The sequence below is a fragment of the Oncorhynchus keta genome, chromosome 28, assembly GCF_023373465.1.
Source record: "Oncorhynchus keta strain PuntledgeMale-10-30-2019 chromosome 28, Oket_V2, whole genome shotgun sequence".
NCBI lineage: Eukaryota > Metazoa > Chordata > Actinopteri > Salmoniformes > Salmonidae > Oncorhynchus > Oncorhynchus keta.
Window position 1 is genome coordinate 36,474,398 of NC_068448.1, and position 27,955 is coordinate 36,502,352.

The 27,955-nt window shown below is 43.9% G+C and overlaps 1 protein-coding gene across 4 annotated transcripts in view; it reads left to right on the forward strand.

Annotated features, from left to right (window-relative positions):
- The window catches only part of mtor (mechanistic target of rapamycin kinase), a 127,595-nt gene that overhangs the window by 81,831 nt on the left and 17,809 nt on the right, over positions 1–27,955 (forward strand). For all 4 annotated transcript variants that reach the window (XM_035740983.2, XM_035740985.2, XM_035740984.2 and 1 more), the window contains 5 exons: positions 406–521; positions 10,728–10,805; positions 11,295–11,402; positions 25,642–25,767; positions 27,635–27,766. In XM_035740983.2, the coding sequence (XP_035596876.1) occupies positions 406–521; positions 10,728–10,805; positions 11,295–11,402; positions 25,642–25,767; positions 27,635–27,766 (560 nt within the window). The remainder of the gene's footprint in view (positions 1–405; positions 522–10,727; positions 10,806–11,294; positions 11,403–25,641; positions 25,768–27,634; positions 27,767–27,955) is intronic.

Here is a 27,955-nt window from a genome sequence, read left to right on the forward strand (position 1 = left end):
ATTCATTTATAAATAAGTCGCTATAATTGAACCCTTAGCACTCACTGGGTTCAGACTTTTATTCATGTTTTGAGGAAACAGACATTTTTATATTACACCACATTGGGCTTTCATGTGGTGAGGGTACAACCACACAGTGTGTGTGTGTGTGTACGCTGTGGTTGCAGTCAAATGTCTTTACACGGAGGGAGAGAGCATGATGCTCCTTCATCGTCTATGCGAGTCAATTTGTACATCACATATGTGGTAACGACGAGTCGAAATCCACATTGTGTGTGTGTGTGTGTGTGTGTGTGTGTGTGTGTGTGTGTGTGTGTGTGTGTGTGTGTGTGTGTGTGTGTGTGTGTGTGTGTGTGTGTGTGTGTGTGTGTGTGTGTGTGTGTGTGTGTGTGTGTGTGTGTGTAGGCCACTGGGACAGCATGGAGGAGTATACATGTATGATCCCCAGGGACACACACGATGGAGCCTTCTACAGGGCCGTGCTCGCTCTGCATCAGGACCTCTTCTCATTGGCTCAGCAGGTGAGAGACATTAGCATCCATTGTTTCCCCTAGACAGGGTGCAAAGAAAGTTATTAAAATGCTTGGCAAAGTAACATGAAAGTGATCAAACGCCAATATGTTTAAATTGAAGTCAATAGAGGCAACATTGCTTTAGGAGGGGGTAATAGTAAGTGATACACATACTTGGCATATGCGAACCCAGGATAGTTTTTCATGTAGGTTTTACATTTTCCTAAATGATGCTGGCCAGGCAATTTTGCAGATTTCATAGCAAGGTGTAAAAAGGTTAAAAAAAAAAAAATGTACAGCCTTTTCCATTAATGTACAAAATATACTGAACAAAAATATAAATGCATTAATTTCAAAGATTTTACTGAGTAACAGTTCATATAAGGAAGTCAGTCAATTAAAGTAAATTCATTAGGTCCTTATCTATGGATTTCACATGGCTGGGAATACAGATATGCATCTGTTGGTCACAGATACAGATAAAAAAAATGGTTAGGGACATGGATCAGAAAACCATTCCGTATCCGGTGTGACCACCATTTGCCTCATGCAGCGCGACACATCTCCTTCGCATAGAGTTGATCAGGTTGTTGATTGTGGCCTTTGGAATGTTGTTCCACTCCTCTTCAGTGGCTGTGCAAAGTTGCTGGATATGGCAGGAACTGGAAAATGTTGTTGTACACGTAAATCCAGAACATCCCAAACATGCTCAATGGTGAGCATGTCTGGTGAGTATGCAGGCCATGGAAGAACTGGGACATTTTCAGCTTCCAGGAATTGTGTACAGATCCTTGCGATTTGGGGCTGCCCACACGACGCCATACACGTGGTCTGCGGTTGTGAGGCCGGTTGGACGTACTGCCAAATACTCGAAAACTACATTGGATGCAGCTTATGGTAGAGAAATTAACATTCAATTCTCTGGCAACAGCTCTGGTGGACATTCCAGCACTCAGCATGCCAATTGCACCTCCCTCAAAACTTGAGACATCTGTGGCATCGTGTTGTGTTTCAAAACTTCACATTTTAGAGTGGCTTTTTATTGTCCCCAGCACAAGGTGCACCTGTTTAATTATCTTGGCAAAGGAGAAATGAACAGGGATGTAAACAAATTTGAGAGAAATACGTTTTTCGTGAATATGGAAAGTTTCCGGCATCTTTTATTTAATTGCATGAAACATGGGACCAACACTTTACATGTTGCGTTTAGATTTTTGTTCACTATAGATGTAACAATGACCACACAAATGCTCCAACAAGAATTCCATTTGTTCAATTCTTCCTTAAATTGAAGGAATAAAACATCCAACAGCTTTTTATTTTAACATGTGGCACTTCCTTGGTGTGGAATCATTAGGTAACTCCCAATCGTAAATCATCGTAACTTAAACCGTGCAGCAAAATAAAGAAGTAAGGTATCAACAAAGTCTGTCCCATAAGATGAGCTTCCTTGTGGGATGAGCTATGGAGTCTGCAATGAGCTCATGGTCTCTGGGGGTCGATCCATCCAGGCTCGATGACAGTGGATGGTCTGGATCGACCGCTGACTTCGGTGCACACCTGTGTTCCTCCTACCTCTGTAGACCCATCCTGCCAGTCACTCTTTTACCCAGAGACACTCACCCCTGCGTGCCCCCCGATCCTTTGTCTCCCATCTAATTCTGATTAACTCCAGGTGTGACCAATAGGTTTCCTGCCACTGAAAAGGGAAAAGGGTGATTATCTGACGATGAGCCTGTTCTCATTGAATGAGGCTGAATGAAAACCAGATGGGGAAAGGGTTAAAGCCTAAATGTCAACATGAGCTCAGTTGTCTTCCGGATATGCTTGGTAATCCTTGCTCTTAAGTCTTTCGATTACAGACGGTTGTACTTTGCGACTTTCCTTGGGGTAGTAGTGATGTGTACTGGGAGGTTGAGAGCATGCATCTGCCTGAGAAGTCATACGTCAATGTTGTAAATCAGCGGAAATTATTTGTCTGTTCCTACAGTGTTCCCGTTAGACAACAATATTGCTTTCCCTAACAACGACCATTTACAGCGCCAATATAGCCATGATATATACAAAAGTATGTGGACACCCTTCATATTAGTGGATTCGGCTATTTCAGCCACACCCGTTGCTGACAAGTGAATAAAATTGAGCACACAGCCATGCAATCTCCAGAGATTAACATTGGCACCAGAATGGTCTTATTGAAGAGCTTAGTGACTTTCAACGTGGCACCGTCATAGGGCTGTTACTGTGAAGTGGAAACGTCTAGAAGCAATAGCGGCTCAGCCGCGAAGTGGTAGGCCACACAAGCTCAACAGAACGGATCTGCCGAGTGCTGAAGCGCATAGCGAGTAAAAATTGCCTGTCCTCGGTTGCAACACTCACTACCAAGTTCCTAACTGCCTCTGGAAGCAATGTCAAGTGGAGATCATCCGTTCACCTACTCTGCGTGTCACAAAGACTCTGCGGTTGGAACCAAAAATCTCAAATTTGGACTCATCAGACCAAAGGACAGATTTCCACCGGTGTAATGTCCATTGCTCGTGTTTCTTGGCCCAAACAAGTCTCTTCTTATTATTGGTGTCCTTTCAGAGTGGTTTACATTCAATGACATTCTAGACATTTCTGTGCTTCCAACATTGTGGCAACAGTTTGAGGAAGACCCTTTCCTGTTTCGGCATGACAAAGCCCCCGTGCACAAAGCGAGGTCCATACAGAAATTATTTATCGAGATCAGTGTGGAAGAACTTGACTGGCCTGCACAGAGCCCTGACCTCAACCATATCGAACACCTTTTGCATGAATTAGAAGGCCGACTGCAAAGCCAGGCCTAATCGCCCAACCTCACTAATTCTCTTGTGGGTGAATGGAAGCAAGTCCCCGCAGCAATGTTCCAACATCTATTGGAAAGCCCTCCGAGAAGAGTGGAGGCTTTTATAGCAGCCAAGGGGGTACCATCTCCATATTAATGCCCAGGATTTTGGAATGAGATGTTCGTCAAGCAGGTGTCCACATACTTTTGGTCATGTAGAGTGTACCACAGACCATATCGCCGAAAGTCACATGATTTGGAAACTGCCTGGTGCACTCCTCTTAAAACAATGGTTTTCCTTGTCCTCGTCTTCTGGCTTTCATATGATCGATAAAACAGGTCCTGTTGATTTGTCATGGCACGGGCCCTACCTGTTTTTCCAGAATAAAGAATACAATGCTATAGCCACACTACCATTAAAATTACAGTACATCTAAGGCAGCGGTATTCAAACTTTTTCAACGGGGACCCAATCTTTTCCCATTTTTTTGGTAATCATTTCTTGCAACCCCACCCCAAATCTAATGACCAAACCTTCAAATTGGTCAATATAGATTTTTAGGTCAACAAATAACCAATTCATTAAATGTTGATCTCTTCTCAAAATGAAAAGAAACTAATAAACAAATGTAAAACATTTTTTTTTCTCAAATTATCTTTCACAAACACATTTGTATATTGTCCCATGCAATAATTTTTGTTCCTCGTTTTTATATAAAGTCGTGGCCAAAAGTTTTGAGAATGACACAAATATTCATATTCACAAAGTTTGCTGCTTCAGTGTCTTTAGATATTTTTGTCAGCTGGTACTATGGAATACTGAAGTATAATTACAAGCATTTCATAAGTGTCAAAGGCTTTTATTGACAATTACTTGAAGTTGATGCAAAGAGTCAATATTTGCACTGTTGACCCTTCTTTTTCAAGACCTCTGCAATCCGCCCTGGCATGCGGTCAGTTAACTTCTGGGCCACATCCTGACTGATGGCAGCCCATTCTTGCATAATCAATGCTTGGAGTATGTCAGAATTTGTGGGTTTTTGTTTGTCCACCTGCCTCTTGAGAATTGACCACAAGTTCTCAATGGGATTAAGGTCTGAGGAGTTTCCTGGCCATGGACCCAAAATATCGATGTTTTGTTCCCCGAGCCACTAAGTTATAACTTTTGCCTTGTGGCAAGGTGCTCCGTCATGCTGGAAAAGGCATTGTTCGTCACCAAACTGTTCCTGGATGGTTGGGAGAAGTTGCTCTTGGAGGATGTGTTGGTACCATTCTTTATTCATGGCTGTGTTCTTAGGCAAAATTGTGAGTGAGCCCATTCCCTTGGCTGAGAAGCAACCCCACACATGAATGTTCTCAGGATGCTTTACTGTTGGCATGACACAGGACTGATGGTAGCGCTCACCTCTTCTTCTCCGGACAAGCTTTTTTTTCAGATGCCCCAAACAATCGGAAAGGGGATTCATCAGAGAAAATGACTTTACCCCAGTCCTCAGCAGTCCAATCCCTGTACCTTTTGCAGAATATCAGTCTGTCCCTGTTTTTCCTGGAGAGAAGTGGCTTCTTTGCTGCCCTTCTTGACACCAGGCCATCCTCCAAAAGTCTTCGCCTCAATGTATGTGCAGATGCACTCACACCTGCCTGCTGCCATTCCTGAGCAAGCTCTGTACTGGTGGTGCCCCGATCCCGCAGCTGAATCAACTTTAGGAGACTGCCTGGCGCTTGCTGGACTTTCTTGGGCGCCCTGAATCCTTCTTCACAACAATTGAACCGCTCTCTTTGAAGTTATTGATGATCCATTAAATGGTTGATTTAGGTGCAATCTTACTGGCAGCAATATCCTTGCCTGTGAAGCCCTTTTTGTGCAAAGCAATGATGACGGCACGTGTTTCCTGGCAGGTAACCATGGTTGACAGAGGAAGAACAATAATTCCAAGCACCACCCTCCTTTTGAAGCTTCCAGTCTGTTATTCGAACTCAAACAGCATGACAGAGTGATCTCCAGCCTTGTCCTCGTCAACACTCACACCTGTGTTAACGAGAGAATCACTGACATTATGTCAGCTGGTCCTTTTGTGGCAGGGCTGAAATACAGTGGAAATGTTTTGGGGGGATTCAGTTAATTTGCATGGCAAAGAGGGACTTTGCAATTAATTGCAATTCATCTGATCACTCTTCATAAAATTCTTAAGTATATGCAAATTGCCATCATACAAACTGAGGCAGCAGACTTTGGAAATTAATATTTGTGTCATTCTCAAAACAAAGTAGCCACCCTATGCCTTGATAACAGCTTTACACACTCTTGGTATTCTCTCAACCAGCTTCACCTGGAATGCTTTTCCAACAGTCTTGCTTTCCCTTCACTCTGCGGTCCAACTCATCTCAAACCATCTCAGTTGGGTTGAGGTCGGGTGATTGTTGAGGCCAGGTTATCGGATGCACCGTCACTCTCCTTGGCCAAGTAGCCCTTACAGCCTGGAGGGTCATTGTCCTGTTGAAAAACAAATGATAGTCCCACTAAGCACAAACCAATGGGATGGCATATCACTGCAGAATGCTGTGGTAGCCATGCTGGTTAAGTGTGCCTTGAATTCTAAATAAATCACTGACAGTGTCACCAGCAAAGCACAATTGGGAACCACACGTGGAGATCATCTGTTCACCTTCTCTGCGTCTCACAAAAAAAATCTCAAATTTGGACTCATCAGACCAAAGGACAGTTTTCCACCAGTCTAATGTCCATTGCTCGTGTTTCTTGGCCCAAGCAAGTCTCTTCTTCTTATTGGTGTCCTTTTTTAATTTATTTTTATTTTACCTTTATTTAACTAGGCAAGTCAGTTAAGAACAAATTCTTATGCCTGTTCAGGGGCAGAACGACAGATTCGTACCTTGTCAGCTCAGGGATTTGAACTTGCAACCTTTCGGTTACTAGTCCCAACACTTTAACCACTAGGCTACCCTGGCGCCTCATTGAGTGGTTTCTTTGCAGCAATTCGACCATGAAGAACTGATTCACGCAGTCTCCTCAGAACAGTTGATGTTGAAATGTGTCTGTTACTGCATTTATTTGGGCTGCAATTTCTGAGGCTGGTAACTCTAATGAACGTATCCTCTGCAGCAGAGGTAACTCTGGGTCTTCCTTTCCTGTGGCAGTCCTCATGAGAGCCAGTTTCATCATAGAGCTTGATGATTTTTGCGACTGCGCTTGACGAAACTTTCAAAGTTCTTGAAATGTTCTGTATTGACTGACCTTCATGTCTTAAAGTAATAATGGACTGTCGTTTCTCTTTGCTTATTAATGCCAAGAGTGTGCAAAGCTGTCATCAAGGGTGGCTACTTTGAAGAATCTCAAATGTAAAATATATTTAGTTATGTTCAACACTTTTGGTTACTACATGATTTCATATTTTATTTCATAGTTTTGATGTCTCCACTGTTATTCTACAGTGTAGAAAATAGTCAAAATAAAGAAAATCCCTGGAATGAGTAGGTGTGTCTAAACTTTTGACTGGTACTGTATATATCTAAAAAGGACTTTGAATACCACTGGCTAAGGTAAAATTACTAATTGCTGACTCAAGTCGCTAAATAACCAGTCTCATTGTGGCCTGATCTCAGGGGCCCATCCATCCACCTCTATGTTGTGCATGCCTGTCAGGCATTTTGGCACGCAATAACCCCCCCCCACCCCCAAACCATAATTGCTTCTAGGCATGCTGCAACAGCTGTGTTGGAAAAGCCTCTTGTCCTCCCTCATCTGTCTCTAGCCCTGGGTAATGACTGTATACAGAATACAGCCTTCCAAAAAGATCTCTTTGTTTTCTTTGTCACTCGTTTGATACAGCTCTCTCTATTTCTCTTACTCTCTCTCCCTCTCTCACTGAATGTTTTGTATGTCCACTTAATACCAAGTCAAAACGTAGCAGGGATGCTTTGTGGAAGAGTAATGAGATTTGGCAACGACTATTACATAACTGAGTGCAAGTCCTCAGCAGTTCATTTGACTGCCCATAATTGCTTTATTTTGTGTTAACAAGCCGGGTGGCTGGCGTAATCAAAGTAACTCAATGTGTCTGTGTTGACAAGGCAAAATAGGGTGTACTGGTGTACTATTCCATGACTCACTGGTGTGCTATTCCATGACTCACTGGTGTGCTATTCCATGACTCACTGGTGTACTATTCCATGACTCACTGGTGTGCTATTCCATGACTCACTGGTGTGCTATTCCAAGACTCACTGGTGTACTATTCCATGACTCACTGGTGTGCTATTCCATGACTCACTGGTGTGCTATTCCATGACTCACTGGTGTACTATTCCATGACTCACTGGTGTACTATTCCATGACTCACTGGTGTACTATTCCATGACTCACTGGTGTACTATTCCATGACTCACTGGTGTGCTATTCCATGACTCACTGGTGTACTATTCCATGACTCACTGGTGTACTATTCCATGACTCACTGGTGTACTATTCCATGACTCACTGGTGTACTATTCCATGACTCACTGGTGTACTATTCCATGACTCACTGGTGTACTATTCCATGACTCACTGGTGTGCTATTCCATGACTCACTGGTGTACTATTCCATGACTCACTGGTGTACTATTCCATGACTCACTGGTGTACTATTCCATGACTCACTGGTGTACTATTCCATGACTCACTGGTGTACTATTCCATGACTCACTGGTGTGCTATTCCATGACTCACTGGTGTGCTATTCCATGACTCACTGGTGTGCTATTCCATGACTCACTGGTGTGCTATTCCATGACTCACTGGTGTACTATTCCATGACTCACTGGTGTGCTATTCCATGACTCACTGGTGTACTATTCCATGACTCACTGGTGTGCTATTCCATGACTCACTGGTGTGCTATTCCATGACTCACTGGTGTACTATTCCATGACTCACTGGTGTACTATTCCATGACTCACTGGTGTACTATTCCATGACTCACTGGTGTACTATTCCATGACTCACTGGTGTGCTATTCCATGACTCACTGGTGTGCTATTCCATGACTCACTGGTGTACTATTCCATGACTCACTGGTGTGCTATTCCATGACTCACTGGTGTGCTATTCCATGACTCACTGGTGTACTATTCCATGACTCACTGGTGTACTATTCCATGACTCACTGGTGTACTATTCCATGACTCACTGGTGTACTATTCCATGACTCACTGGTGTACTATTCCATGACTCACTGGTGTGCTATTCCATGACTCACTGGTGTACTATTCCATGACTCACTGGTGTACTATTCCATGACTCACTGGTGTACTATTCCAAGACTCACTGGTGTACTATTCCATGACTCACTGGTGTGCTATTCCATGACTCACTGGTGTGCTATTCCATGACTCACTGGTGTGCTATTCCATGACTCACTGGTGTGCTATTCCATGACTCACTGGTGTACTATTCCATGACTCACTGGTGTGCTATTCCATGACTCACTGGTGTACTATTCCATGACTCACTGGTGTGCTATTCCATGACTCACTGGTGTACTATTCCATGACTCACTGGTGTACTATTCCATGACTCACTGGTGTACTATTCCATGACTCACTGGTGTGCTATTCCATGACTCACTGGTGTGCTATTCCATGACTCACTGGTGTACTATTCCATGACTCACTGGTGTGCTATTCCATGACTCACTGGTGTGCTATTCCATGACTCACTGGTGTACTATTCCATGACTCACTGGTGTACTATTCCATGACTCACTGGTGTATGATTTTGATTAATGAATGTTCTAAATTTGCTTTATGAGTAGTGCGTGAACATAGGGTGTCAACACATATATTACACATTATTTCAATGGGTCTTTCTCCATTCGGATTGTTTTATACTGTTCAATTTAACTTCAACCTAAAATAATTTCCTGCACTTCCATAAATTTCTGCATTTCCTGCACTCATTTGAGATCATTTCCACAGTGCCATGGTGTTAGCAAATATACTTATTTTTTAACCAAATGTTGATTAAAACACTTGGGTGAACTTTTGGAATCATGGAAATAGAATGTTTGTTATAATTCCACAGTTAGAATATAAATAATAGTGGGCACTTTGAATAGTGTTTGACATGACAACGAATGAAAATGCCATGGACAAGTTATTCTGACAGGGTAGGAATCAAAGTGGTGGTCAGTGTTTCCCCAGGGGACCCTATAATCTTTGGCAACATTAAATCTTTATTCATATAGCCAACATATTCATGCTTCTCCTATTCCTCTTTGATTTAGAAGACGGTCACTGTTGCACAAACATCATGCTGATTTAAGCCTCACCATACTGGTATCACGCTGTATAAGCTAGCTATGTTTGCTCTGACTCAGTACTTTTATTAGCTAGCTTAGCTAGCCAGCTAACTAGCGATTAGTATTAGAGGCTAACACCATTCAGCTTAACTTAAGAAAATACAAACAAGCTGTATGCAGCTGTAAGAAACACAAACTAATATTGTAATTATAGAACGCTTGTGGATTTCTATTATGATCAAAGTGGAAACAACATCGTTGTCATCAACATTTTTGCATGTGCTGCATTGAGCATGCAGACTGAACGAAAGTGTCTAGTGGTCAAGCAACAACAAATGTGCTCCTTGAGTGACGAGGTGGGACTAGGTCTGTGTGGAAAGCGGCGCGGAAAGCTCAAGTAGCGGAGTAGAAATGGACATTACACACGGCTTATCACATTTAACAAACCAAACATTCAAATACCATTATAGAAGGTAAAGTAAAAACCCAAACCAGTCCGTGCATGCCAATGTATATAGGCCATAAATGCCAATGTATATAGTAAAACACGGTATACCCCCCACCCCTAAGAGGCTGGTTGTTGTATGAATTGGGTTAAGTCCAAACCCATTGGTTTTGTCTGGGTAGAAGTGCCCAGAGTTGACACAAGTATGGGTTGGAGTGATTTGGGGAACTAGAGTCTATTCTACGTCTGAAGCTCAAATTGCATCCTATTTTCTATATGCTGTACATGAGGCTCTGCTCACAAGTAGTGCACCATGAAGGGAATAGGGTGCCATTTGGGGATGGTTAACCCTAACCCTCACAAGATGTTCTGAGTTCGAGTCCCTTGTCTTTACTAAGGAAATGGTCCCATTTGACTCCTTATTCTTACTGTAGGGTGGGAGTGATGGAGAGGGAAAGAGAGAGAGGCTGAGAAGCAGACATGTGGATGACATATGTTCACCTATCAACCTCACCGATTGATCCTTCACTTTTATTTGCTTTAAGTTTAATACTGTCTGTGACTTTACTTTGCTTTCTGTATGAAGCTTTCCATTTCCCAGTTGGTAACCAGAAAGTCATTTTTGTGTGTGTTTGTGTGCGTGTGTACAAACGTGTGTGTTATTCCAGTGTATCGACAAGGCCAGAGATCTATTGGATGCGGAGCTGACAGCCATGGCTGGAGAGAGTTACAGCAGAGCATATGGGGTAAGAACATCACTCTACTAATGAGGACAAATATAAGCACCGACCAAATTATTATTATCAGTATTATGTTTCACAGGAACATTTGCCCATATAACTTTATGGTCAATTTGCGTCCATTTTAACTGCCGGTAATAAATCTTGGTAATATTTGTAATATTCCACCACATACAGATAAAAGACTAAAGTAAACATTTGTTTAGTCAGGTAGCCCTACAATTATGCATTTACTGGAAACAATGTATTTACTGTAAATAAACTTTGAGCACCTGGTGGGAAAAGTACTACATATACACTCAAATCCATTAATTAATACTTATGCCATTATGACAGCATTCATGTTCCTGCATCACGTCACACCAACCTGTGGTTCTCCATTAAATATGAGCAGCTTATGAATGAGTAATGTTGTCCTTATGTAGTGCCTTGAAAGGAAGTGCTACCAGAGGAGGGGGTGCTGTACAGTGATTGAGTGTTGCTGTTGTTGTTCAGGCCATGGTGTCGTGTCAGATGCTGTCGGAGCTGGAAGAGGTCATCCAGTACAAGCTGGTCCCAGAGAGGAGGGACATTATCCGAGACACCTGGTGGGAAAGGCTACAGGTACACACTTGAGGGGGACGCTGACACACACACTCATATACACACACAAACAAACAAATATACACATGGGCGCACGCAGGGACGCACGCACACACGGGACACACACATTCAAAGACAAAAAAATTATATGCATGTATCCATTCACACACACACACACACACACACACACACACACACACACACACACACACACACACACACACACACACACACACACACACACAAGAGAGGGTGGTTAAGGGAGCATGTGGAAAAGGATATAGGTGATTGGAATGGATGATACACACACCTTTAACATAAACTTGAGAGATGACAGTGCATAGGAGACCACTTCAGTCTGAATAATGTTCCATATGTCTTGAGGAGTTTGACATGCGTTTCCTGTTCACTTGATATTACCTGCCCCCTGCAAACATCTGGACGAACTAGGACACTGGTATATGAAGTCAAATGAAAGGGGATATACCTAGTCAGTCGCACAACTGAATGCATTTAACCCAACCCTTTTGAATCAGAGAGGTGCAGAGGCTGCCTTAATCGACATCCACATCATCGACGTCCGCAGAGCAGTTGTTGTTGGGGGTTAACTGCCTTGCTGAAGGGCAGAAAGACAGATTTTTACCTTGTCGGCTCAGGGATTTGATCTTGCTGGCCCAACATTCCTATAGGCTAGACTTTGAGGAACGTTTTCGCATCGCATGAGCCCACTACAAATGGTGTAGGCTTTACAGTGAAATGCTTACTTGAAAGCTCTTTTGCAACGATGCAGTTCGATAAATAAAACATCTCGTTCAGAAATCATGGGCATTAATATGGAATTGCTCCCTCCTTTGCTGCTATAACAGCCTCCACTCTTCTGGGAAGGCTTTCCACTAGATGTTGGAACACTGCTGCAGGGACTTGATTCCATTCAGCCGAAAGAGCATTAGTGAGGTCAGGCAAACCAATTCTGTATGGACAACGCTTTTTGCACGGGGGCATTGTCATGCTGAAACAGGAAAGGGCCTTCCCCAAACTGCTGTCACGAAGTTGGAAGCACAGAATCGTCTAGAATGTCTTTGTATGCTGTAGTGTTAAGATTTGCCTTCACTGGAACTATGGAGCCTGAACCATGAAAAACATCCCCAGACCATTATTTTTCCTCCACCAAACTTTACAGTCGGCACTATGCATTGGGGCAGGTAGCATTCTCCTGGCATTCGCCAAACCCAGATTCGTCAATCAAACTGCCAGATGGTGAAGTGTGTTTCATCACTCCAGAGAATGCGTTTCCACTGCTCTAGAGTCCAATGTCGGCGAGCTTTACAACACTCCAGCCTCGGCTGGCATTGCGCATGGTGATCTTAGGCTTGTGTGCGGCTGCTCGGCCATGGAAACCCATTTCATGAAGCACCTAATGAACAGTTCTTGTGCTGACGTTGCTTCCAGAGGCAGTTTGGAACTCAGTAGTGGGTGTTGCTACCCGAGGACAGATTATTTTTCACGCTACACGCTTCAGCCCTTGCCGGTCCCATTCTGTGAGCTTGTGTGGTCTACCACTTTGCGGCTGAGCTGTTGTTGCTCCTACTAGACGTTTCCAAATCACAATAACAGCACTTACAGTTGACCAGGGCAGCTGTAGCAGGGCAGAAATTTGACGGACTGACTTGTTGGAAAGATGGCATCCTATGATGGTGCCACATTGAATGTCACTGAACTTTTCAGTAGGGCTATTCTACTGCCAATGTTTGTCTATGGAGATTGCATGGCTGTGTTAAAAAAAATCTACACCAGTCAGCAATGGGTGTGGCTGAAGTAGCCAAATCCACTAATTTGAAGGGGTGTCCACATACTTTTGTATAAACTCAGCAAAAATAAGAAACGGCCCTTTTTCAGGACCCTGTCTTTCAAAGATAATTAATAAAAATGCAAATAACTTCACAAATCTTCCTTGAAGAGGGTTTAAACACTGTTTCCCATGCTTGTTCAATAAACAATTATTTAACATGCACCTGTGGAATGGTCGTTAAGACACTAACAGCTTACAGACGGTAGGCAATTAAGGTCACAGTTATGAAAAGCTAGGACACTAAAGAGCCCTTTCTACCGACTCTGAAAAACACCAAAAGAAAGATGCCCAGGGTTCCCTGCTCATCTGCGTGAACGTGCCTTAGGCATGTTGCAAGGAGGCATGAGGACTGCAGATGTGGCCAGAGCAATAAATTGCAATGTCCGTACTGTGAGACGCCTAAGACAGCGCTACAGAGAGACAGGACGGACAGCTGATCGTCCTCGCAGTGGCAGACCACGTGTAACAACACCTGCACAGAATCGGTACATCCGAACATCACACCTGCGGGACATGTACTGGATGGCAACAACAACTGCCCGAGTTGCACCAGGAACGCACAATCCCTCCATCAGTGTTCAGATTGTCCCCAATAGGCTTAGAGAGGCTTGTAAGGCAGGTCCTCACCAGACAGCACCGGCAATAACATCGCTTATGGACACAAACCCACCATCGCTGGACCAGACAGGACTGGCAAAAAGTGCTCTTCACTGACGAGTTACGGTTTTGTCTCACCAGGGGTGATTCGCGTTTATCGTCGAAGGAATGATCGTTACACCGATGCCTGTACTATGGAGCGGGATCGATTTGGAGGTGGAGGGTTTGTCATGGTCTAGGGCGGTGTGTCACAGCATCATCGGACTGAGCTTGTTGTCAATCTCAACGCTGTGCGTTACAAGGAAATACATCCTCCTCCCTCATGTGGTACCCTTCCTGCAGGCTCATACTGACATGACCCTCCAGCATGACAATGCCACCAGTCATACTGCTCGTTCTGTGTGTGATTTCCTGCAAGACAGGTATGTCAGTGTTCTGCTATGGCCAGCGAAGAGCCCTGATCTCAATCCCATTGAGCACGTCTGGGTCCTGTTGGATCAGAGGGTGAGGGCTAGGGCCATTCCCTCCAGAAATGTCTGGGAAGTTGCAGATGCCTTGGTGGAAGAGTGGGTTAACAGCAAGAACTGAAATTTTAAACAAATAATATTTTTTTAATTACAAATTAATTTCACCTTTTATTTAACCATGTGAGAACAAGTTTCCACTTACAACTGCGACCTGGCCAAGATAAAGCAAGCAGTGCGACACAAATAACAGAGTTACACAGGGGATAAACAACAAAAGTACAGTCAATAATACAAATCTGGTGCAGTCCATGAGGAGGAGATGCACTGCCGTACTTAATGCAGCTGGTGGCCACACCAGACATGGACTGTTACTTTAGATTTGACTCCCCCTTCGTTCAGAGACACATAATTCCATTTATGTTAGTCACATGTCTGTGGAACTTGTTCAGTTTATGTCTCAGTTGTTGAATCTTGTTATGTTCATACAAATATTTACACATGTTAAGTTTGCTCAAAATAAACATAGTTGACAGTGAGAGGACATTTCTTTTTTTGCTGAGTTTGTATTGTGTAGTCTATACAGGTAAGATAGTCCGGTGGCCATTGATTAGCTACTCAACAGTCTAATTGCTTTGGGATAGCAGCTGTCTGGGAGAATTTCAGTCCGAGACCTGATACTCAGTACCACCTGCCTGACAGTAGCACAGAGAACATGCCATGGCTTGGGTAGCTGAAGTCTTTGTCAATTCTCTGGGCCTGGTATAAAGGTCCTGGATGGCAGGGAGCTCGGTCCCAGTAATGTAGTGGGTCGTCTGCACCACCCCTTGCGGTTGAGGGTGGTGCAGGTTGCCATACCAGGCGATGATGCAGCCAGTCAAGATGCTCTCAATGGTGCAGTTATAGAACTTCTGGAGGATCAGAGGGCCCATGCCAAATTTCTTCAGCCTCCTGAGCGAGAAATGACGCTGCTGTGCCCTCTTCAGGACTGCGCTGGTGTGTGTGGACCACGTTAAGTCCTCTGTGATGTGGACACCGGGAACTTGAAGCTCTCCACCAACTCCACTACAGCCCCTTCGGTGTGGATGGGGGTATGCTCCCCCTGCTGTTTCCTGTAGTCCATGATCAGCACCTTTCAATGCATGGCGTCTTGCTGATTTTGAGGGAGAGATTATTGTCCTGGCACCATGTGGGCCTGAGTCAGATGCACTACCGCTCAGCCAGACTCCTGTGCAGTTGAAACCATTGTTGTTGGTATTGAGGTAACACAGTTATTGTATTGTATTGCCTTATTGAGTTGTTAATATACCGAGAGTTTGAACTTGAGGAATTACAACTATTTGGGCAGCATCCTTAACTTTCCTTATTTCAATTGTTATCCTTGTCAAACCTGTTCCAAGCGTATGCTTCCTGACAGGCGGATTTTGATTACAATGATTATCATTTTTTTTTATTGATAACTAGAGTTATATCCTGTACAGATACAAGACTCAATTAGAGGCCACAAAACCAACGCTCTGAAGGAAAATTAAGTCGCCGGCCAAGACTGTGCAACTCAATACGAACACCAGTCTATCCAGAAAATTACCCAAACAAACTGGAACCATGTGCTGTGTGTAGTTAAATCCATTACCACCGACTCTAATTGGGAATCAAAACAATCTTTGGAGGTCTCTTCAGGCCACTGTCGGGTTGGTACACGCTCAGACTGAACGCCAGATTGAAAACCTAAAAGTAGGTGTGGTGAGTTACAGTGCACTGAATGCGGTTCATATCTCTCTCTTCTCTTCCTTTTCCTGTTATCTTTTGTCGTGTCTCTCTGTCTCGCTCTCCTGTCTCTTCTCACTCTCTTCTCCCTCTCTTGTCTGTCTCTTCTCTTGTCTCTTCTCTTGTCTGTCTCTTGTCTGTCTTCTCTCTTGTCTGTCTTCTCTGGTCTGGTCTGTCTCTTCTCTGGTCTGTCTCTTCTGTCTCTTCTCTGGTCTGTCTCTTCTGTCTCTTCTCTGGTCTGTCTCTTCTGTCTCTTCTCTTCTCTGGTCTGTCTCTTCTGTCTCTTCTCTGGTCTGTCTGTCTCTTCTCTGGTCTGTCTTCTGTCTCTTCTCTGGTCTGTCTCTTCTCTGGTCTGTCTCTTCTCTTGTCTGTCTCTTCTCTTGTCTGTCTCTTCTCTTGTCTGTCTCTTCTCTGGTCTGTCTCTTCTCTGGTCTGTCTCTTCTCTGGTCTGTCTCTTCTGTCTCTTCTCTGGTCTGTCTCTTCTGTCTCTTCTCTGGTCTGTCTCTTCTGTCTCTTCTCTTGTCTCTCTCTTCTCTGGTCTGTCTCTTCTGTCTCTTCTCTTGTCTGTCTCTTCTCTGGTCTGTCTCTTCTCTGGTCTGTCTCTTCTCTGGTCTGTCTCTTCTCTGGTCTGTCTCTTCTGTCTCTTCTCTGGTCTGTCTCTTCTGTCTCTTCTCTGGTCTGTCTCTTCTGTCTCTTCTCTGGTCTGTCTCTTCTGTCTCTTCTCTTCTCTGGTCTGTCTCTTCTGTCTCTTCTCTGGTCTGTCTGTCTCTTCTCTTGTCTGTCTCTTCTCTGGTCTGTCTCTTCTCTGGTCTGTCTCTTCTCTTGTCTGTCTCTTCTCTGGTCTGTCTCTTCTCTGGTCTGTCTCTTCTGTCTCTTCTCTGGTCTGTCTCTTCTGTCTCTTCTCTGGTCTGTCTCTTCTGTCTCTTCTCTGGTCTGTCTCTTCTGTCTCTTCTCTGGTCTGTCTGTCTCTTCTCTGGTCTGTCTCTTCTCTGGTCTGTCTCTTCTCTGGTCTGTCTCTTCTCTGGTCTGTCTCTTCTCTGGTCTGTCTGTCTCTTCTCTGGTCTGTCTGTCTCTTCTCTGGTCTGTCTGTCTCTTCTCTGGTCTGTCTGTCTCTTCTCTGGTCTGTCTGTCTCTTCTCTGGTCTGTCTGTCTCTTCCCTGGTCTGTCTCTTCTCTTCCCTGGTCTGTCTCTTCTCTTCCCTGGTCTGTCTCTTCTCTTGTCTCTCTCTTCTCTGGTCTGTCTCTTCTGTCTCTTCTCTTGTCTGTCTCTTCTCTGGTCTGTCTCTTCTCTTGTCTGTCTCTTCTCTTGTCTGTCTCTTCTCTTGTCTGTCTCTTCTCTTGTCTGTCTCTTCTCTGGTCTATCTCTTCTGTCTCTTCTCTGGTCTGTCTCTTCTCTGGTCTGTCTCTTCTGTCTCTTCTCTTGTCTGTCTCTTCTCTGGTCTGTCTCTTCTCTGGTCTGTCTCTTCTCTGGTCTGTCTGTCTCTTCTCTGGTCTGTCTGTCTCTTCTCTGGTCTGTCTGTCTCTTCTCTTGTCTGTCTCTTCTCTGGTCTGTCTCTTCTCTTCCCTGGTCTGTCTCTTCTCTTGTCTCTCTCATCTCTGGTCTGTCTCTTCTGTCTCTTCTCTTGTCTCTCTCTTCTCTGGTCTGTCTCTTCTGTCTCTTCTCTGGTCTGTCTGTCTCTTCTCTGGTCTGTCTCTTCTCTGGTCTGTCTCTTCTCTGGTCTGTCTCTTCTCTGGTCTGTCTCTTCTCTTGTCTGTCTCTTCTCTGGTCTGTCTCTTCTCTGGTCTGTCTCTTCTCTGGTCTGTCTCTTCTGTCTCTTCTCTGGTCTGTCTCTTCTGTCTCTTCTCTGGTCTGTCTCTTCTGTCTCTTCTCTGGTCTGTCTGTCTCTTCTCTGGTCTGTCTCTTCTCTGGTCTGTCTCTTCTGTGGTCTGTCTCTTCTGTGGTCTGTCTCTTCTGTGGTCTGTCTCTTCTCTGGTCTGTCTCTTCTCTGGTCTGTCTCTTCTCTGGTCTGTCTCTTCTCTGGTCTGTCTCTTCTCTTGTCTGTCTCTTCTCTGGTCTGTCTGTCTCTTCTCTGGTCTGTCTCTTCTCTGGTCTGTCTCTTCTCTGGTCTGTCTCTTCTCTTCCCTGGTCTGTCTCTTCTCTTCCCTTGTCTGTCTCTTCTCTTCCCTGGTCTGTCTCTTCTCTTGTCTCTCTCTTCTCTGGTCTGTCTCTTCTGTCTCTTCTCTTGTCTGTCTCTTCTCTGGTCTGTCTCTTCTCTTGTCTGTCTCTTCTCTTGTCTGTCTCTTCTCTTGTCTGTCTCTTCTCTGGTCTATCTCTTCTGTCTCTTCTCTGGTCTGTCTCTTCTCTGGTCTGTCTCTTCTGTCTCTTCTCTTGTCTGTCTCTTCCCTGGTCTGTCTCTTCTGTCTCTTCTCTGATCTGTCTCTTCTCTTGTCTGTCTCTTCTCTGGTCTGTCTGTCTCTTCTCTGGTCTGTCTGTCTCTTCTCTGGTCTGTCTGTCTCTTCTCTGGTCTGTCTCTTCTCTTCCCTGGTCTGTCTCTTCTCTTCCCTGGTCTGTCTCTTCTCTTGTCTCTCTCATCTCTGGTCTGTCTCTTCTGTCTCTTCTCTTGTCTCTCTCTTCTCTGGTCTGTCTCTTCTGTCTCTTCTCTTGTCTGTCTCTTCTCTTGTCTGTCTCTTCTCTTGTCTGTCTCTTCTCTTGTCTGTCTCTTCTCTGGTCTGTCTCTTCTGTCTCTTCTCTTGTCTGTCTCTTCCCTGGTCTGTCTCTTCTGTCTCTTCTCTTGTCTGTCTCTTCTCTTGTCTGTCTCTTCTCTTGTCTGTCTCTTCTGTCTCTTCTCTTGTCTGTCTCTTCTGTCTCTTCTCTGGTCTGTCTCTTCTGTCTCTTCTCTTGTCTGTCTCTTCTCTTGTCTGTCTCTTCTCTTGTCTGTCTCTTCTCTGGTCTGTCTCTTCTCTGGTCTATCTCTTCTGTCTCTTCTCTGGTCTGTCTCTTCTGTCTCTTCTCTGGTCTGTCTCTTCTGTCTCTTCTCTGGTCTGTTTGTCTCTTCTCTGGTCTGTCTCTTCTCTGGTCTGTCTCTTCTCTGGTCTGTCTCTGTCTCTTCTCTGTCTTCTCTGGTCTGTCTCTCCACTGGTCTGTCTCTCTCTTCTCTGGTCTGTCTCTTCTCTTTTCTGTCTCTTCTCTCTGTCTCTGTGAGCTCAAGTGTTCCTGACATTTGGAGACTTCACCCAAGATAGGCACGTACGTGTGTGCTCACTCACACACAACACACACCTTCAATCTCTCTCTCTCACTCTCTCACTCTCACTCTCTCACTCACACTCACTCTCTCACTCACTCTCACACAAACATGCATCTGTTTGTCAAAGATACCTTTTTTTAAGTAGGGGTGTAAATCAGAAAACCAGTCAGTCAGTACCTGGTGTGACCACCGTTTGCCTCATGCAGCGAAATTGCAGGATATTGACGGGAGCTGGAACATTCTGTCGTACACCTCGATCTAGAGCATCCCAAACATGCTCAAAGTGTACCTCTAATGATCATGCTGTTTAATCAGCTTCTTGATATGCCACATCATACAGGTGGATGGATTGTCTTGGCAAAGGAGAAAAGTTCACTAACAGGAATGTAAACAAATTTGTGAACAGCATTTGAGAGAAATACGATTTTTGTGCGTATGAAACACTTCAGGAATCTTTGAAACATGGCACTTTACATGTTGCGTTTATATTTTTGTTCAGTGTATTTGCCCAATGTAGAAGTGCTCACTCAGTGTCAAAATATTCAAGAGATAAAGGTGCTCAAAGTTGAACCATTTTGCATACCCCACCATACCATGAGGCATCCATGTCTTCATCATTGGAAAGGAATACAGGTTGGGTGTCATGCTTTGGCTGATAAATGGACTAAAATGGGAATAACATTTACATTTTCACCTTCAAATGATACCACAAGGACGTTTGGAAGTCCACACATCAGAGAATGTTAACTTGAATGGGAATATCTGTCACGTCCTGACCTTTTGTATGTTTCTATTTTAGGTTGGTCAGGGCGTGAGTTGGGGTGGGCATTCGATGTTTTTGTTCTATGTTGGGTATTTCTATGTGTTTGGCCTGGTATGGTTCAGCTGTCAATCATTGTCTCTGATTGAGAACCATACTTTGGTAGCCTGTTTTCCCACTCTTGTTTATGGGTGGTTAATGTCTGTTTAGTGTCTGTTCACCTGGCAACTGTTTCGTTTTCTCTTCGTTATTATGTTGTGTAGTGTTCAGTTTGTTCAATTAAAATATGAAGAACACTTACCACGTTGCACCGTGGTCATCTTCTCCATCACCAGACGAAAACCGTTACAATATCAGTTTTAATTATACTGTCAAACCTCCATAGGAAACCTATTAAAATAATGGAAAGGTTGATAGTAGAATAGACATGAACATTTAATTTGACATTGGATGGTGGGTGGACCGGCATGCATCTTTGTGGTAGTAATTAGAAGTTAAAATTACAATAGGTCAAATTCTATGATTGAAATCATGCCCACATTGTATTCAAGAGTATGTGTCGCAACCAATGGCAGGCACGACAAAAAAGCCTCAGATTAAGTAGGGTCTAAGCTACAACATACAGTGCAGTGCATACAGTGTTTTCAGACCCCTTGACTTTTTCCACATTTTGTTGTTACACCATAATGCTAAAATGGATTCATTTGTTTTTTTTCTCATCAATCTACACACAATACCCTATAATAACAAAGCAAAAACAAGTTTTTAGAAATGTTTGCTCAAAAAATTATATTGTATTTACATTAGTATTCAGACTCTTTACCCAGTACTTTGTTGAAGCAGCGATTACGGCTTCGAGTGTTCTTGGGTATGATACTACAAGCTTGGCACACCTGAATTTGGTGAGTTTCTCCTGTTCCTCTGCAGATTCTCTCAAGCTCTGTCAGGTTGGATGGGGAGTGTCACTGCGCAGCCATTTTCAGGTCTCTCTAGAGATGTTAGATCAGGTTCAAGTTTGGGCTCTGGCTGGGCCACTCGAGGACATTGAGACTTGTCCCGAAGCCATTCCTGTGTTGTCTTGGCTGTGTGCTTAGGGTTGTTGTCCTGTTGGAAGGTGAACCTTCGCCCCAGTCTGAGGTCCTGAGCGCTTTGGTGCAGGTTTTCATCAAGGATCTCCCTGTACTTTGCTTCATTCATCTTTCCCTTGATCCTAACTAGTCTCCCAGTCCTTGCTACTGAAAAACATCCCCACACCATGATGCTGCCACCACCATGCTTCACCTTCGGGATGGTGCCAGGTTTCCTCCAGGTGTGACGCTTGGCACTCATGCCAAATAATTCAATCTTTGGTTTTATTGGACCAGAGAATCTTGTTTCTCATGGTCTGAGAGTCTTTTCATTTCTTTTGGCAAACTGCTGTGGTGGGGTATACAAAATGGTTCAATTTGAGCACCTTATCTCCTGAATGTTTTGTCATTCCAGTCCAAAAAGTGACTTATTCCATGGGCAAACATGTATGGGAAGTTTTGTTTAAATCAAAAGAGATGTTGTCAAAAAGTGATTGAATTAGTTGCATAGACACCAACAAGGCTATTATTTACTTCTCCATAAGACCTTAATGCCTGTCACGTATTCCAGGGGAATATATAAACCCCTAAACCCTCCTCATGTCCTTGTGTAGTGAAAGGTCTTGATGGTTCCACTCTTTCCATTCATAAAAGAAGAGGAGGTGGGGGGGGGTTGGATTGCGAGGCTCCAGCAGACAAAACAGGGCTAGTTTAATGGCAGCACCAGAGTCTCAGGGTGAAATGTTGACGGGCTCTTCTTCTCCTGTGATTTACTGGCGAATAACCCGACACATCTGTCAAGAGAGTCGCACACGCCTCCATCAAACGACCTGGGCTGTGTCCTAAATGGCACCCTATTCCCTTTCAAAAGTTGTGCACTATATAGGGAATTGGGTGCCATTCGGGATGCACCCCTGGAATGAAGTGGAAAGCATTTCTGTGAACTGAGCACCAACCACCTGAGACGAGAACCATGTGTCCTGACATAAAAGTCTGGGGCCTCTTAAAAAGTTCTTTAAGATTGTTATAGGTTTTGGGGTTTTGCTCTATTTCATTTTTGACATGAGTTTGGTTCTGTTTGCATGTGGTTTTCCCTGATTGGAATCATCCTCGTTGGTCAGGATGTGTTGCACCTGTCGCCTCGCTAGTCAGTAGTTAGTTTCACCAGTGCTGGCACAGGTGCTATTTAAGAGCGGCTAGCAATACTTGGTGATTTGAAAAGTCATAGTCAATCGATTAATAATATAATAATCATTTTAGCAAACATGTTTATCTTTCATTTACAATCTGTAGAAACTATGAGAATAGAAATGTTCCAAACTTTTGTGAAGCATCGCAGCACAGTTGAAAATGGCAAATAGAAATCCAATATGGATGGTGTTAAGAGATAGATGGGAGGGGTTGAATGGAGCTGAAGGGTGGGACTAATAACAACAAGATAACTCATGTAAAACATACTGTGTCCGTAAAACGTATATAGGTTCAGAACTTTTGTGAAATAGCACTGTTAAAAATATATGGCAAATAGAAATAAAGCTGGATGGACATCAGAAATAGATGGGAAAGGTTGAGGTTAGAGGATGGCCAGGACTAAAAACAAACAAAATATAACTTTTGAAAAATAGATTGCGTCTGTAAAATGTATCTAGTGTATATAAGCTGGAAGTAGAAGCCTAAGTGTTGTTGTTTATTAGTTGACTCCAATTAGGGGAAGGGTGGTAGGGTTTGTGGGAAATAATAAAGGAAAATATATTTTTATTTGTATGTATTTATATAAGTTGTGTGTGTGTGTGTGTGTGTGTGTGTGTGTGTGTGTGTGTGTGTGTGTGTGTGTGTGTGTGTGTGTGTGTGTGTGTGTGTGTGTGTGTGTGTGTGTGTGTGTGTGTGTGTGTGTGAGAGAAGCATCCATGGGGGTGCCTACTGACTTGGTTCTGGCTAAGAAAACTTGAGTAGGGTCTTAAACACCCACCATGGAAGCCCACTAGACTTGCCTGATAACATGCAAATCAAGAGAAAAGAAAACCCACACCAATTTATGTTAGGGAGTGAAAATAAATGTGGAGAAAACCACAAAGGGGAACACAAAATAAAAAGAGGTCTAGCTCTCCCAGCATATATTTATATATTTTTAACTCAGCAAAAAAAAGAAATGTCCATTTTTCAGGACCCTGTCTTTCAAAGATAATTCGTAAAAAGCCAAATAACTTCACGGATCTTCGTTGTAAAGGGTTATAACACTGTTACCCATGCAATTAATGAACATGCACCTGTGGAATGGTTGTTAAGACACTAATAGCTTACAGACAGTAAGGTCACAGTTATGAAAACTTAGGACACTAAAGAGGCCTATCTACCAACTCTGGAAAAACACCAAAAGAAAGATGCCCTGGGTTCCTGCTCATCTGCGTGAACGTGCCTTTGGCATGCTGCGAGGAGGCATGAGGACGACAGATGTAGCCAGGGCAATAAATTGCAATGTCCGTACTGTGAGATGCCTAAGACAGCGCTACAGGGAGACAGGATGGACAGGTGTAACAACACCTGCACAGAATCGGTACATCCGAACATCACACCTGCGGGACAGGTACAGGATGGCAACAACTGCCCGAGTTACACCAGGAACGCACAATCCCTCCATCAGTGCTCAGACTGACCACAATAGGCTGAGAGAGGCTGGACTGAGGGCTTGTAGGTCTGTTGTAAAGCAGGTGCTCAACAGACATTACTGGCAAAGTCGTCGCTGGACCAGACAGGACAGGCAAAAAGTGCTCTTCACTGACGATTCGTGGTTTTGTCTCTCCAGGGGTGATGGTCGGATTCACATTTATCGTTGAACGAATGAGGGTTACACCGAGGCCTGTACTCTGGAGCGGGATCGATTTGGAAGTGGAGGGTCCGTCATGGTCTGGGGCGATGTGTCACAGCATTATCGGACTGAGCTTGTTGTCATTGCAGGCATTTTCAACGCTGTGCGTTACAAGGAAGACATCCTCCTCCCCCATGTGGTTCACTTCCTGCAGGCTCATCCTGACTTGATCCTCCAGCATGACAATGCCACCAGCCATACTGCTCGTTCTGTGTGTGTCTGAGGAACTTGTTCAGTTTGTGTCTCAGTTGTTGAATCTTATGTTCATACAAATATTTACACATGTTAAGTTTGCTGAAAATAAACGCAGTTGACAGTGAGAGGACGTTTATTTTTTTGCTTAGGTTATATATATAAACTACTGTCCAAAAGTTTGGGGTCACTTAGAAATGTCTTTGTTTTTTAAAGAAAAGAAAACAAATTGCCCATTAAAATAACATCACATTGATCAGAAATACAATGTAGACATTGTTAATGTTGGAAATGACTATTGTAGCTGGAAATGGCAGATTTTCTTTTATGGAATATCTACATAGTTGAATAGAGGCCCATTATCAGCAACCATCACTCCTGTGTTCCAATGGCACGGTGTGTTAGCTAATCCAAGTTTATCATTTTAAAAGGCTAATTGATCATTAGAAAACCCCTTTGCAGTTATGTTATCACAGCTGAAAACAGTTGTGATGATTAAATAAGCAATAAAACTGTCCTTCTTTAGACTAGTTGAGCGTCTGGAGCATCAGCATTCGTGGGATGCTAACAGGCCAGAAACAAAGGCTTTTTTTCTGAAACTTGTGAGTCTATTCTTGTTCTGAGAAATGAAGGCTATTCCATGCAAGGAATTTCCAAGAAACTGAAAATCTCGTACAACGCTGTGTACTTATCCCTTCACAGAACAGCGCAAACTGTCTCTAAGCAGAATAGAAAGAGGAGTGGGAGGCCCCGGTGCACAACTGAGCAAGAGGACAATTACATTAGAGTGTCTAGTTTGTGAAACAGACGCCTCACAAGTCCTCAACTGGCAGCTTCATTAAATAGTACCCGCAAAACACCAGTCTCAACGTCAACAGTGAAGAGCCGACTCCGGGATGCTGGCCTTCTAGGCAGAGTTCCTCTGTCCTGTGTCTGGTCTTTTGCCCATCTTAATTTTTTTTTTTTTTTTTTGGCCTGTCTGAGATATGTATTTTTCTTTGCAACTCTGCTTATCAGTACAGCATCCCGGAGTCACTTCTTCACTGTTGACGTTGAGACTTTTTTATATATTATATATATATACAGTGGGGTGTTGAGCTGAGCTGTTGTCAATGAACAGTATTCTTACATACAGTGGGGCAAAAAAAGTATTTAGTCAGCCACCAATTGTGCAAGTTCTCCCACTTAAAAAGATGAGGCCTGTAATTTTCATCATGGGTACATTTCAACTATGACAGACAAAATGAGGAAAAAAATCCAGAAAATCTCATTGTAGGATTTTTAATGAATTTATTTGCAAATTATGGTGGAAAATAAGTATTTGGTCAATAACAAAGGTTTATCTCAATACTTTGTTATATACCCTTTGTTGGCAACGAGAGAGGTCAAATGTTTTCTGTAAGTATATGTGATTGATTAATCAAATAATAATTATATCATTGATTGATTGCTCTTTGTTTCTCCGTCTTTAGGGTTGCCAGCGGATCGTGGAGGACTGGCAGAGGATCTTAATGGTTCGATCGCTGGTCATCAACCCCCACGAGGACATGCGGACCTGGCTCAAGTACGCCAGTCTCTGTGGCAAGAGTGGGCGCCTGGTGAGTTCACTAGCACAGGAACAGCTTATGGGTCATTTGCCAAATGGTTCAAAATAGGTATGTCAGTAAGGGTTATTTTTTTTCAACCGCTTAGTCTCCACCATCAACCAGTTATCCTTGCAAAAACATGTAGTATGAAAGCATGATTTGATGCACTCCGTTGTTCAGCTCACGTTTTATGAAGTGTAACATTTACAATGGCCTTACAAAGACCTGGACAAAATGTTGCACTCAATAAAACAAAGGGAACATTCACCGGTATCTGGGTGTCAATTTCTTTGTCATAAATGGCAACAACGGGTCCTCCCGGCTGGCGCAGTGGTCTAAGGCACTGCATCGCATTGCTAGCTGTGCCACCAGAGACTCTGGGTTCGAGCCCAGGCTCTGTCGCAGCCGGCCGCGACCGGGAGGTCCATGGGGCGACGCACAATTGGCCGAGCGTCGTCCGGGTTAGGGAGGGTTTGGCCGGTAGGGATATCCTTGTCTCATCGCGCTCTAGCGACTCCTGTGGCGGGCCGGGCGCAGTGCACGCTGACTAGGTCGCTCGGCGTACGGTGTTTCCTCCGACACATTGGTGCGCCTGGCTTCTGGGTTGGATGCGTGCTGTGTTAAGAAGCAGTGCGGCTTGGTTGGGTTGTGTTTCGGAGTACGCATGGCTCTCGACCTTTGTCTCTCCCGAGCCCGTACGGCAGTTGTAGTGATGAGACAAGATAGTAACGACTAACAATTGGATACCACGGAATTGGAGAGAAAAAGGGGGTAATTATTATTATTATTTTAATAATAACAAATAATAAATGGCAACAGCAACACGATTTTTTAGTGACCAGCTTGTTTGGCAATCGGCTTGTTTTTAACTAATGCATTTCCTTTCAGATACAAGCTATAAGCTGTTGTATCAAGTTGAGTTCAAGTGATGTCATTGTCACTTGACATTAGTACAACCAGAATGGAAGGAATTTGGTAAAACGGTTCTTTAAAGGGTTTGTGTCATTCCGAGGGGGAATCTATTCTACTGGATTTGGATTCTTACTGACATCCCTATTTTTCCAGTGAACTCAGCTCTCACTGGATCGACTGTGCAAATTAAACGCACCTCTCAGAAATCGCACTGTTTAGAAACCGTACCTCAAACCCATTTAATGAAAGTGTCACCGTTTTCCCTCCCTGGTGCCAGTTTTATTGCAAGTGATTGTGGTGGATTGCAGGCACCCAACCAGCTTTCCAATTGTAACACAATCCTTTCAGAACATTCCGGTATGATGTCAGAGAATTGTAGAGGTTTTCACTCACAGGAGCGAACATCAATCAGCGAGCGAAGAACGTGATTGTGGGCAAACGAGCAACATCTAAAAGAATGCCTGCAGTGTTTGAAAAGGCCCTTCCACAGGGGTCAATGGTTAGTTACTCCTTCCACAGTAGTGTGGTATACTTAAGCTATTTATTTAGCAAGAGGTTCAAATGAGCCTGGGGAAATCTGGGGGTCTGTATGTCCATGGGAGTTGGAAGCTAGGGCAGGGCGGTGGTTCTCAAACATTTCCTCAGGACTTTCACAATATTGTTGGAGCTGTTAACTAGCAAACCTGATTCACCTAATCAAGAGCTTGATGATTAGTTGAATTAGGCGTGCTAGCTCTGGAAAAGATCACCTATGTGAAATGGCTGGGGGTCCCTGACTAGAGGTCTGAGTGGGCTATAGGAGACTGACCTTCAGGTTTCCACCGTTGAGCCCCTTTCTTCAACTTTGGCGCTGCTCTGCGGCTGACACTATGCTGCACCTAGCCTCGTGTGTACAGTTTGGGTTTGTGCGTGTGTGAGGTTTTGTATTATGATAGAAATGGATCAATGTGAATCTCTTTTCTCCCAGGCGTTGGCCCACAAGACCCTGGTCCTTCTCCTGGGGGTGGACCCCTCGAAGCAGCTGGACCACCCGCTGCCCACCGCCCACCCCCACGTTACCTATGCCTACATGAAGTACATGTGGAAGAGCCAACACAAGGTATAGTAGCTATACCGTTGTTACAGGCTTTCTCTGTAGCTGAAGAAAATGTTGTTTTCTCATTGTTGTGCAACGTAAGGAAATGCAGGGCTGTAATGTGTAGGTTCATTAAATATTGTGGACTGTTATGTGTTAGTGAATCAACTGAAATGAAGAGCATAAATGCAGTGAAAAATCACATCATTCCAA